Genomic DNA, 13,337 nt, shown 5'->3' with positions numbered 1-13,337 from the left:
GTGGGCCATCTATAAACCATCTCAGTGCGCGAGCAGAATCAGTAACGTGAGATTTAATAACAGCAATTTTTCCACTGAGGCTTAGCGCTGCACCAACAACGATTGTGTTCCGGAAACAAGATAAATAGACCTGAATCATCTCCGGGGACGCTAACACCGATCTCAAATTGTAAAATAGCTTCATGGTATGAGCACATTTTCATCTTCAATGCGCGTCTCAATTGCCCTGCACTGAAAGCAAACATATAAATGTACCTCAAAAGGAAGTATATTCATAAAATATGCATGTACACGTGTTGGACCTACCCTGGTTCCGGGTGAGGGTGAGCACGTAGTTGTCCACAGTTGACAGTGGCGGGGTCCACCTCAGAAGGGCTCCTTGTGGTGTGATGTTAAGTGCCGTCAGTTCAGATGGCATGTCCATGGCTACAGGTACGGACACAGAAAACACATTTAGTTCAAAACAAGACCCAGAGGAGTGCCTTTTTTTTTTAAGGTCTCTGTTAATAGCATACTTCGATCTATAATTGGGAAACAATTAAACAACTTGATAACACATATTAGAAGGGGGAATTAAACTGAAAAACACTTAACCCTTGTGTTATCTCTGGGTCAATGTTTACGGATCACCCTGAGATAACACAAGTGTATGTCTTCAACCCTAATCTAGTCACAAAATACATGTTGAATAAAAGCCTAAACTATAAAAAATGCATTTAAACAGAAAGACTATAAGAATAGTTTTAACTGAGCAAAGAGAAAAGTGAGTGAGTGACCGAGAGACAAAAGCTGCATTATAATTTTCTCTCATTTACAATGAATAGGTATCGTAGAGGTGTGCTATTTTTCAACGTCGTACCTTTTTCATATGAAACAAGGAAACCCTAAAAATAAGTAGAACTTATTTACAGTCTAAACACGAGCGATTAAAAAAAAACTATACCATATTTTCCGCACTGAAATGCTTTAATTTTTTAAAAAACCACAGTGCGCCTTATAATCCGGAGCGCCTTATATATGAACATTACCTGAGGCCTGTAGGATTTATACATCCAGGATAAGTAGGTAAGCTGGGTTTGATAAATCAAAAACAAGAGCGTCCAGGCTTACTTGGTTGATCAAAGACCAAGATGAGCAGGCACGGATTGATCAGGTGAAACCAATCCTGGTTAAATGCAAATCACGGCTTCCTCAACTAGACCCTGCGATCGATCACAGATTCACTGATGCACTGAGACAACAAGACATCTCTTTAGAAGCCTATGAAGAACTCAAAGACACAATTAAAAGAACAGGAACAATTGCTTAATATAATTCTGAGTCAAACCATGTTCATATTTGGCTCATGCTTCTAAAGTGAATTTAAAGGTATAGGGGGAAAAAAAAAGAGTTTGTGTCTCATGGCTTGATGGTTTAGTGGTATGATCCTGGCTTTTGGTGTGGAAGGTCATTGGTTCAAATCCCTGACAACTCTTGAAATGTTTGTCTCTTGCACTACCTAGAACTTTGGCTACTGAAGGCTTTCAGTGCCTTGAAGAAGAGCGCCCCCTACAGTGCCATCACAATTAAACTGGGACAATGCTGCCATCTTCCCAGATGTTGGCTGGTTAGAGACCAGTATGTTTTTAATTATTTTTGTCAATATGCATGAGCATTTAAGTCAAATATGCACTGGTAAATAAATGTGTTAGTTTTCATTGATTTGATTGAGTTGTTAGTACTCATTGTATACAGGCCTACATGGAGGCTCCTGCATCCTTTAATATTTTATTCTACTGTGGGACTTCAGTTTTGAATGTCAAAGAAAACTGTATTTGTATAGCCCATTTTGGGCTATAAAAGTGTTTTTTTGCTTTGGTTTATCCTTATTCAATAAAGGAACATCCGGTTACTCTTCTCGTATCTTTCATTAGAACAGTTGTTCAAAACAAAGCAAAATAGTGCATCAGACCTTCACTACCATTTACTGAGCTCAGAAATACATGATATTGTTTATGAAGCTTTATCAGTGTATTCTACACCTTCAGCAATGCTCCCTTTTCACTTCAGAAGAGCTTTTCAAAAAGTTGTTTATTTATGTTTTAATACATGGCAGAAGCACTGTATCCATGTTCTTGATGCTGTACATGCGGAGATGTAGGTTCATGACTGAGGTGAAGGTACAGTCCATCACTTAGATACCTTAGTATTTTTGAAGCTTTTACAAGTTAAAGCTTGTGTAACTGCCATCGGTCCTAGCTTTTCATTGAATACCAAATAAATGTTCCCTAATACAGCGATAGTTTCTATGAAGTCACAGAGTAAGTTACGCTTCTTTGACATCTACAGCCTTCAGTTACCCCCAAAATTACCACTTAAATTAAACATATTCATAGAAAAAAAAGGACCTGATGTAAAGTCCATAGAGCTTAAAATTAAATATGAATAATCAATTTAAATTACCACGTTATTGATTCATATGCTCAAGTCTCTCTGTTTCCACTGAACTGCAGATAAGGACAACGTGAGATGTATTTATGAACCGGCCATCCTTCACATATACACCGAAATGATGTCATACATTATGCAGCACAAAGTCTCAAATATCCTCCTGTTCGCCGCAACCTTTACCTCATTTCGTACTCAGACTGCTGGACATGCCAAAATTGAGTTTGAATTTAATTATACCTTTAACCCCGGTGTTTCAACCCCAATTTTTCCTCCAGCTTTTGCGTGGCACAGCGGAAGTCACGACAGCACAATGCAGCATGTGCTCCACATCTACGCGCAGATGGGGTGATTAATGTCGCCGTGTCCTCGTCACATTGAAAGAGGGCTTGTTAGGAGGAGAAACTTTTTATTTTTTCAAGATGGCTGGTTGATTAGGGCTTGATGGAGGAGACCCTCCTCTTATCAAAGAGTGTGATAGTCCCATCACTGCTCTCTCCTTCTTCACTTGCAACAATCAAAGAGCAGGAGATGGTTATTCAGTGACGACCCTGACATCGACCCTGAAATCACCTAATCAAAGTACTGCAGTAATATTATTTCTCTGCCTTTTTTTTAGGAGTATATACACGTTGTGAGATCGTAGAGAGATCTGTGTGTGTTTGGGTGAACATATAGACCACTGTCTCTTCTAGACCTGTATATCTCCAAGACAAGTTCAGGTCGGATCACAGCCGACCCTCCTCACCCTGGACTCCTCACAGTTCTGCCATCAGGCAGGAGACTGCATTCCATCAAGACCAGAACCTTCTGCCACAACAACAGCTTCATTCCCTCCGCAATCAGACTACAAACCTGTTTTAAAACTTAAATCTTTAATTGTACTTTCACGATATTTATAGTCAAATTGTAAATTGTATTTACATGTATTTTGAATATGTTAGTCTATAATGTTTGCTGTTGCACAAATTAGTGGACCCCCTCCACTAATAATTGCTTTAATAAAGAGTGATTCTAAACTGAACTAGAAACTGATTCTACTGTTTGCACCAAGGGAAGTTCAGTGGAATAAAATGTCTGCTTGAGGACAATAAAGTCGTTTTTTTATGTGAAGTTAAGTGAATACTTCTAAGCTTTGGAACGATCTTCCTCTCCCTCTGTGTTTGATGGATCTACTGACTCCTTCAAGAAACATCTTGAGACATTTTTATTTGTACAGGCTTTTCCTTGATTTTCTGGGACTCTTGTGTTCGTCTTATGTGTCTTCGCCCTTTATAGTATATATTTTAACTGTATATTGTTTTGATTGTTAAAGCACCTTTTGACCATGGTCCCTGTTTACTTACTTACTTATTTACTTACTTACTTACTTACTATCTAGATCATATGAAGTTAGATAAGTATATATCTTCTTTTTTTTTAAGTACAAATGCATTATGTGTTTGTTAATAAGTGCAAGTAGTAAGGTTACGACAAATTATGAAATTGCTTTAGAATACATTTTTTCCCCTGTAATGACAGTATATGTTTATGCAGTATGTGTGTTTATTTAAAATAATTACGATACGTAACACAATACTACGTTTAATTTGTTTTTCAAACCAAAATAAGTCCAAACATCAGCTTTAAAAGACTGTATCCTCTCGTCCTCAGTCTTCGCAGGATCTCACAGGATTTTATTTTTCTCACATGACTGCTGTCATCAAGCGGTCTGAAGTTAAATTGCAACAAAAAACGTTCTAATTAGGAATTTGCACATTTTTTGTAAATAAATGAAATCTAAGAAATGACATTTTATTGAAATATAAACCCTAAAATAGCTATGATACAAATATGATTTGAAAGCCAAAAGCATATATTATAAATTAATTATTATTATGTATTTGTTATACCTCTATAGAGAACCATTTAAATGTATTTATGCACCCCTCATGTGATAAATAATTTGTTTGTCAGTTTTTTTGTTTAACGCTATACTCATTAAATCCTAGTTCAGCTCTAAATATAACTTTTTCCTCTATTGTCCTCCCCACCCAAGTACTTAAAGGCAAAAGTAGTGAATGTTTTACTATTTTAAATGCCCCTGAAATCAATCGTTTTTTTGTGGTATCCCTTGTGTTGTGTTGGTGTCAAGGTGGACGATCTCCCTGGCTTCCTGAAATTCCTTTTTACTTAGAGGAGGGCCTTCGGGTCACCTTGACCCAAGGACAATACAAGGGTTAAAAAGATAAAAAATATAAATTTGAGTTTTTTTTATTAAATAATTAATGTCATGGTGAATATAAATCTACACCTTTCCATCCAATTTGACACCAGAATCGTTGTTCAATCCATGACCTTGATGCTTCGCCATTTAAAAAATACATACCTATATCTTTTTCTTTATTCATTAAATTTATATTTTATAAATTCTGTAAATCTATAATGAATGACACAACTATCACAATGGCGGTTTGAGGACATCTTATGATGGCTCTCTCTGCGATGTCCTACTTTCTATTCATGAGTGTTTTCTTCACTTCCTCATCAGTGAGACGATAACTCGACCCCCGACTGACACTTTGAATGACATCTTCTAGTCTCGCTGAACGATAAATGTGTTTATCGTCCCTGAAGGCTAAGCTGTAGATGTGATTATCTCAGCGACACTCTCAGACTGACAGCACAAAAAACACAGACATGATCAGTGGTAAGATAAGCATCAAATCATATATGTAGGAGATGACAATAAATACCTTTTTATTCATTCAGAACATTGATCCTGGACAAGGACGAGAGGATACAGGCGACTGAATCAACTAAATGGTGAAGTTGTCTCTCTGCCATCATTTAACTTTTCGTTAAATTGTGTTTTTCTATGTTGGAATGTCACCCTAAAGTTACACGCAGGGTGTTAACCAGTAGCAAAGACTAACAATAGTAAATTAATCTGACTCTGTCTTACTAAGGAATAAAGAAACTCAACAAAACATGGAAATTGAAATGTGTCTCCGGCTAGACGCCTCTTTCTCTCTGCAACTGTGGTGTGAAGTAGAGAAAATAAATTGTCACTAGAAATCCCTTTGCTGCCAAGAGAAAATGTCTGCCCGCTCCATAGAAACCCTTTTCAGTCACCCTTCGTTAGTGTTTTCTGAACCTAGACTGTGTCGACCGTTCGGTGTGCTGCCCAGTTTTCACCGATTATTTGAGGTTCATGAGGTCTTCTTTCATGCTATAGGGAGGAACTAACCAACCATCTCAGTGGATTATATCCTGGAGAACAGTAGAATATGTTTCGTCCTTTAATAATACCTATGCATTGGTGAGAATCGTGATCTGTGCCAATGGCAGCAACATTAGATAAATGTGATGCACCATTTATGTATCTAAACAGCAGTAGAAAAATTCAGTCTTCTGCAGGAAAGATGAAAATAAAGAATAGACAAGACAAATGTATTGCAGCCTTTTTTTTAACAGGGCAATGTTTTGTTTCGATATCACAGCTAAGGAAATGAGGTGCTTTGATTGCAGTATCTGACAGCAACATTTCCTGAACATTGTCAAAGCTAGATTGTGACTCAAATGGAAGTTACACTTTACATTTTTCTTTCAAGACATACACAGTTTATTTAACAAGATGGAGTTTCAAGTGAAGAAATACTGCAGCTTCAAAAAAGTTCAACAATGGATGATGGCTTGTCTTTATTGCAAAGCATGCCAATAAAAACAAAACAAAATTCAAGATGTCTGATATCATCAGACGGTTTCAACTGTTTAAATATATTTGGTCAACATTACACTTTTGCTTCTGACTCTATGTGATTTCTGTTTCATATATTACTCGTTTGTTCTTTCATTTTAACATATAGACATTTTGTCTTCTTTTTTCTTACAGATAAATAGTCAATTTGTTTGATAGATTGTAGCTTTTTTTTTTAAATGTTGTATTAATTTACTTGTATCATATACAAATTTGTTATTTTCCTCTTCCATTAAAAAATAAATAAATTCAAAGAGTTTTCATGTGAAGAGTGTTGTGGAGTATCTAGACGGAGAAAATTAATATATATTGTTACCTTGTTAGAGCAATTGACTGTTTTATATTTCTTATTATGGAGTTATATTACTTGTATGCCTGGTTCTTCAGGAAAAAAAATCCAATTCATATTCTTGACAATGGTAATATCTTAGTGTATTATTATCATTAAACTTTGTTCTGAGGACTTTCCTAGTCGGGTCAAAACTAATATCTGCTGATTATTTCTTCATTGTGTCTATTTTGGTCACACAGAATCTCCCCTCGAGATAATAAATTGCAGTTTTTTGGCAGTATTTTTGTTTCCATGAAAATGATTAAAATAAATTATTATTTTCACAGGGAAAGCAGTTTTTAGCATCATTAAAAGCCCTGTTTGTGGCTTTTAAAATTGTGTTTCTGGTGCCCCTCTGTGTTGATACAGTGTAACTGCAATAATAGCGAGTTTTACGTTGAGTCATGATTCCTCAAAATAATTAATAGTAAAAGTGTTTTTTTTATTAAACATAGTGTTTCTTCAAGGCTTTGTAAGTCAGACGTTACCACGCGGGAAAACAAAACTCACTTTTGCAAAAACCCAATTTAATCCTATAAAGGTGAGTATTTGTATTAATTGGTCTGCAGACTTTGACTGGCGTCAAAAGGCCACTGCGGTCCAAACCCACTGGTAATGAGCAGCGGAGCTTACCTCAAATAAGCCTCAACACAGTCCACGTAGAGACAACATGCCGCCATTTATCAAACAATAACAGCACCTGCTGTGTCTCTCTACGCTCTCGTCCCCGCTGACAATAACTGATTAAAGAAAATAAAGTAGCATTACTCAAGTTATTACACACTTGGCTCTCCAATGTAGGATTACTCTTCCAAATCCCTTGTTTATGTTGTCAAAAGCGCTGTTAAACTGTCCCCGGATGCACATTGTGTGGAGTGAGGAAATGTTATTTACCACTTCTAACAAGCTTGACTTCAGAGTTATGTTCTTTTCAGCCTATTACGGCCCCGACGGCGGCGCTTATTGTGCGAGCACACTGGGATTGTTAAAAAAAATGGTCCGATAATAGAAAAATGCGGGGGCAGAACAAGGCAGAGATGGGAAAGAAAATCCCTTCTTTTTTTTTTTTCTCTCATTGGCATGCAAACACACCTTCTGCTGCTCTCTGTTCTGCTATTCAATAACACTCACACACACAAACATTATGCATACAGCCAGTGGGAGCGAGTGTTAATCTTTGGTTAGCAGAACTTCCACACAGAGAAATTGGATTCTTTAATTTATGTGCAGAAGAAGAGTTTTTTTTTTTATGATTTGCTTCTAATTTAAGAGTTTCTGTCAACACAACTAAGATAAATCCAGAAGACAACACGAAGACACACATAAAGAAGAGAGTGTGCGTAATAAGAACAAAGACGGAGGAGAGCAGGGCTGAAGAGAAGGGAATGAGAGGTGGAAGAAACAACGGTAAAACGTGAGCGAGGAAGAGAAAGAGCGAGGGTGAGATGGAGCCGAGAGCAGGTTAGCAATTACTGGGTCATGGAGTGGGCAGTCTCCGCTTGTGCTCGGAGAAGATTGTGCTTCCTGCGATGTCAGCTGTAGCCTCAAATTCTCTTCAACATACAATTCGTCCGAACACCTCGCAATCGTTTTTTCACATTACAAAAAATGTTGTTCATGGTGTATGTCGTCATGGAACACATGGAATGGCAAATAAAAACTTTGTGAATCTTCGACTTTTTATCTCATTATCTCAGCGATTCTAATCATTCAATAAGCAGCGATGCACTGCTGGTTCTGACGTATTACTGGATGTCTTCATGGCGAACAATGAGAGCCCACAACTTAAAGCAATAAACTGCCAACTCAGCAAAAAATAATAATGGGAGAGTGTTTTTTTTCCGGAATTTCAAACCACCACAGTGCTACGGTTGCTTATTGGAACAAATGCACTTCAATGTGGTTACTTGATCGAAAAATGAGTTTATAACGTTTAGAAAATGTTTATAATGGAACAAACAATTTAATGCAAGTGGTGTTCTGGATTACCATGTGGATCCACACATGTTTTTGAGGATATGTGAGAGCTGCAGCCAAAGCTCCCATTCTTTATCACCACTTCTATCTGTTGTACAGTTGAATTAAAGTATGCAAGGGCCCCCTGCTGTGTTCGTTAAATGCTTAAAAACTGAATAATATTTATTAAATCAAATTAGGGATAAATTATATTTTAGTATTAAGGTGTAAACAAGTGCTTGTCTAGATAAAATGAATGTCTTTTTGTTATTATTTTTATCATTTTTATTTTTCATATGGTGTTTTCGTTTTCATAAAGTTGCATGTGGCTGTGCAATTTTAGTGGTTCAAGTGCTAAAAAACGGTATTGAATATAAGCAGTATTTATAAAATATATTAAGGGCAGAAAAGGTGTAAAAGGGTGTTATGAACAAGTATTTCTTTATTATTCATATGTTTTTGGGTTTATAAAAAACAGCATATTTTAACAATGTACAAAGGTGCTCAGTAATTAAATGTTGAAATTGTTAGGGGAAACAAAAATATATTAATTATATTCTATTTATATACGAATAAAAATGTTGCCCCGAGAAAAAAAAGTTGTTAAAATCACGATTTCTTTTTTTAATACTTAAAAAAAAAGTTTTATGTAAGTAAATCTAACGAATGAAGGAATTGGAAAATATATCTGAAAAAAAAAAAGCCAAACAAAACTTAGACAAAACTGTTTTTGCTTTTTGAATTTGCTCCAAAACTTTTTTTTCAAGCAAAAATGTTGATATGTTTCAAACATAACTTTAAATATTTTATAGTGATTTCTTAGGGAAATCTTTAATTTGGCCAATTTGTTTATTTGTAATTGACTTGAAGTCATGAACAGTTGTTTTCCAGTAGTTCCCTCACAGCAGCGACAGCATCAGCTCATGGCACAGTGTTTGCTCCCACCTGTGAAGACAGCCGTGCGGACTGCTTTGCTCTCTTGACTCCCCCTGACAGCGTTGAGACTGATCTCATATTCAGTCGCAGGAAACAGGCTGGACAAGGTGTAGTTGGTGATGTCACTGTCGATTACCATGCTGTCCACCCGGCCTGGAGGAAACAGCACAAGAACCAAAATAAACATCACGAAAGCTCCCAGACAAACAAACGTAACACTCAATATAGAAGCAGAGAGTTAGTGTAGGCAAAAACTTTTGTCATTTTCGCCTTTTCGCTGATTCACAGATTAAGTTTTTCGTATGCAGCAAAGCATACTTTAATAAACTGTAGTAACTACTAAACTCCTCGTCATTCTCTCTCTATTATAAACAGATGATATATTTAAACAGCACTGAAACAAAAACATAACCTCAGGACTTATTGAGACAAGACAATTACTGCGACCACCTTATTTATGCTGCCATCAAAACTGTAAACTCCCATGATGCCTCTCTACACACTGATACATTTAGTGACAGCTGATTCACTACAATACTGTATTTAAATTCTACGTCTATGTTGCTACGTTAAAAAAGATCAGCAGTTGTGGTTGGTTGGTATTGGTTGGCTGGGCGGCAAAGCAATGTTGAGTTTGCAAGTAATTAAACAAGTGAAAGATGGAATGGTTTCTTCTTTGTGGATTCTGTTTATTGTTACTGTTGCTGCGAAGACACAAGTTCACTACATTCTTGACATGTCATGCTAGCTAGGTATGTTCATAATATTATTCTTCTTAATTTTGAACAGAGTATTTTCATAATTGTTTGTCAACATGTTCAATAAACGAGGGACAACTGTATATAGTACAATATGTCAATAATATTGGGCAAAACATTGTATGTATATTTATTTATGTATTAAAACTGAAACTATGGTTATTGCTCCTGATGGTAAGGTTCCAGGGTTGAGTCAGTACTTGGGTGACTTAGGTCAGTCTGTCAAACTGAGCCTGAGAAACCTGGGTGTTGTATTTTACAAAGACATGTCTCTAGTTCAACACTGCAGAAAACTGACCACAAACTGTTTCCTTCAAATGAGAAAAATCTCTAAATTTAGGAAGATTATGAGGCATTTGTGTCTTCTCGTTTGGACTATAGCAACAGTTTATTTTCGTGTCCAAACAAACTGTCTCACCTGCAGTTAATACAAAACTCTGCAGTGAGAATTCTGACCCGATCTAAGAGAAGAACTCACATTTCTCCGATCCTTAAAACTCTTCACTGGCTTCCAGTTCCTTTCAGGATCAACTTTAAAATTCTTGTTCTTACTTTCAGATCTATTCATGGTCAGGCTCCTCCTTACATCAGTGATCTGATCCAGCCTTACACCCCAGCTCGGGCTCTGAGGTCTGTGGATCAGAATCTACTGATGGTTCCTGAACACACTTCTGGACCAGAGGAGAGAAATCCTTCCAGACTGTTGCTCCTAACCTTTGGAATGATCTTCATCTCCCTCTGTGTTTGATGGAAGAAACATCTTAAGACGTTTTTATTCATGCAGGCTTTTCCCGGATTTTCTGGGACTCCTGTCTTTGTCTTATGGGTCTTGGTCTTCTAAAGCATATATTTATATATACAGTATATATACTTTGCGACCCTGCTCTAGAAAGGCGCTTTACATATAACCCTTACTTACTTACTTACTTGAACTGACATAAAAAAGAACGAAAATAAGCTACTACGAAAGTGAGTTGGCACGTAGCCGTTGCCGTGGTAACATTCTTCTGCGGTACACCTGTGGTCAGCACAGCGAAGACGCCGTCTTGAAAAGGTAGCAGCACCTGTGTCACCTCTGATCAGCATCACAAGGTCTGGCTTTTTAAACGTTTTTTTCCTCCTCAAAAATACATGTTCATGCAAACACACATCACCTCTGGTCGACTGGTACGACAGCCGGTAGTACTCAAACGGAGCGAGCGGTTTGATCCAGGAGATGGTCACCAGATCCTCGGTCACAGCCGACACGGTCATCTCTTTCGGAGGGTCCATGCCTGGAACGAGGAGTGTGGCTGAGAGTTAACAAGGACCATTTCCCACCCGCGGCTGAATGTCGAGTGCGTTCAAACACCGGCAGCACGATTACGCCGACCATTATCCTGTGAGTGCATGAATTAGCTTTGAAAACGTTGGAGAATAGCACCCTTGAAAGCAAAAAAAAACTGCTTCAGTAATCATTGTTTTTAATCTGTTTTCATTTACATAACTCGTCCTTGGTTTGTGAAATCACATTTAATTCCAGCGCAGCGGCAAAACAAAAAAAACAAAAAGACACCTTCAAAGGACATTAGAGTCCATCAAAGTTTTCAAAGATTCATGACTATCCAGGCAAACACGGAGGAGAATTCTCTCCCGCGGTTGATTTGTTTTATGTGTCTCCGGAGACGGTGAAGCGGCGGCGGGAAAGGTTACCGCCAAAACAATGTGCACAAACAATTAGGCTGATGGCAGGTCGCCACTGACTAGAGGAACGACAGGCCCGGGAACAAAGAGAGGCGGCGAAAAGATTAGGAATCTATTCCAGCACTTGAAGTTGGATGAGATGCATTCGGGAAAGCACGATGTGCATTAGGAAAAACTCATCAGCGGCGCGAGCCATTATTTGAGGGAGAAAAAAAGAAAAAAAAAAAACTCATTTAAATTCTTCTTGGGTTACAAACCGTTGATTATTCCTGCAGAGATATTTTCCTAATTAGGAAATATCTCGGAGCTAAAGGTTACTTATGAATAATCACCTCAGCAAATACACCTGTTCTGTTTGGGGAAACACAATAAGCTTCTAAAAATCATTAGCACTTTGAGATTTTCTAAAGTGTCTTACAAATTAAATGATTATTAGTGAGTTGATATTGCTATTATCAGCCCATTGAGTGGTTCTTTTGAACCATTTATATAGATGAGTAAGTGCCAACAGGATTTGAATGTATCTATTGTTTTTGGTACATTTCTATCTCATCCTATCCCTTTATCAGTGTCCAGTATATTTGTACAGTATTATACAAGCATACATTTTAACTATACATATAACTATACATTTATTCGATATAAGACGTTATAGTGTCGTAGTCAAGATCACACCAACCGAGACCAAGACATTATCGAGTCTGGAGAGTGTTTTGGAAAGGTATTAAATCGTTTTCTTTTCTCTCTGCAGTAAAAGCTGGATGTTGTCCCGGGGAGTTTGTGTAGGATGTACAAACTGCGAAATGTGTTATCTTCTGCACGCTCGTTCATAGATAATGGTTGAGTTTTCCGAAATTTGAACGTTCTTAAGGACGTAAGAAGACTTTTAAGAACAGGTAAAGGTAGAGCTAAGATATGGGTGTTTCAAAGGAGTCAATCAATCAATTAAACTCTAATCAAACCATTTTCAACTGTAATTAAAACATTTTTTTTTTACCAAAATCAAACCATTTTCAACTGTAATCAAAAAAGGTTTAACAATAATCAGACAATTTTCAACTAAAATCAAACAATTTTCAAATATAATCAAACAATTTTCAACTAAAATCCAACAATTTTCAACTTTAATTAAACAATTATCAACTATAATCAAACAATTTTCAATTATAATCGAACTATGTTTACCTATAATCAAACAAATTTTAACTGTAATAAAACAATTATCAAGTATAATCAAACAATTTTGAAATAAAACCAAATATTTAAAACTAAAACCAAATAATTGTTGATTATAAATATAAATATGAAATATAAATGTTTGAAAAAAAACGACAAAACTGAATATTTCTGCAGCTTATTCATACTCAATAATATTTATTTTATAATTCATATATTTTAACATGTTATATTTTATATTATGATTGTTTTTTATCTCACAGACTGTTGAATGCATTAATGTTGTTAATCATTTGTTTCAGCTACTTGTATTCCCTTTATATGATGTATA

The 13,337-nt window shown here is 36.6% G+C and overlaps 1 protein-coding gene across 2 annotated transcripts in view; it reads right to left on the bottom strand.

Annotated features, from left to right (window-relative positions):
* Nucleotides 1-13,337, bottom strand: part of tnr (tenascin R (restrictin, janusin)) — a 95,800-nt gene that overhangs the window by 42,949 nt on the left and 39,514 nt on the right. For both annotated transcript variants that reach the window (XM_087810789.1, XM_087810790.1), the window contains exons 16-18: nt 11,302-11,421; nt 9,399-9,542; nt 307-426 (exon numbers count right to left, since the gene is read on the bottom strand). In XM_087810789.1, coding sequence (XP_087666915.1) covers nt 307-426; nt 9,399-9,542; nt 11,302-11,421 — 384 coding nt within the window. The remainder of the gene's footprint in view (nt 1-306; nt 427-9,398; nt 9,543-11,301; nt 11,422-13,337) is intronic.

This window comes from Callionymus lyra, chromosome 16, assembly GCF_982586985.1.
Source record: "Callionymus lyra chromosome 16, fCalLyr1.hap1.1, whole genome shotgun sequence".
Lineage (NCBI taxonomy): Eukaryota > Metazoa > Chordata > Actinopteri > Syngnathiformes > Callionymidae > Callionymus > Callionymus lyra.
Note: the sequence above shows the minus strand (reverse complement) of the source record. Positions and strands in the feature narration are given on the sequence as shown.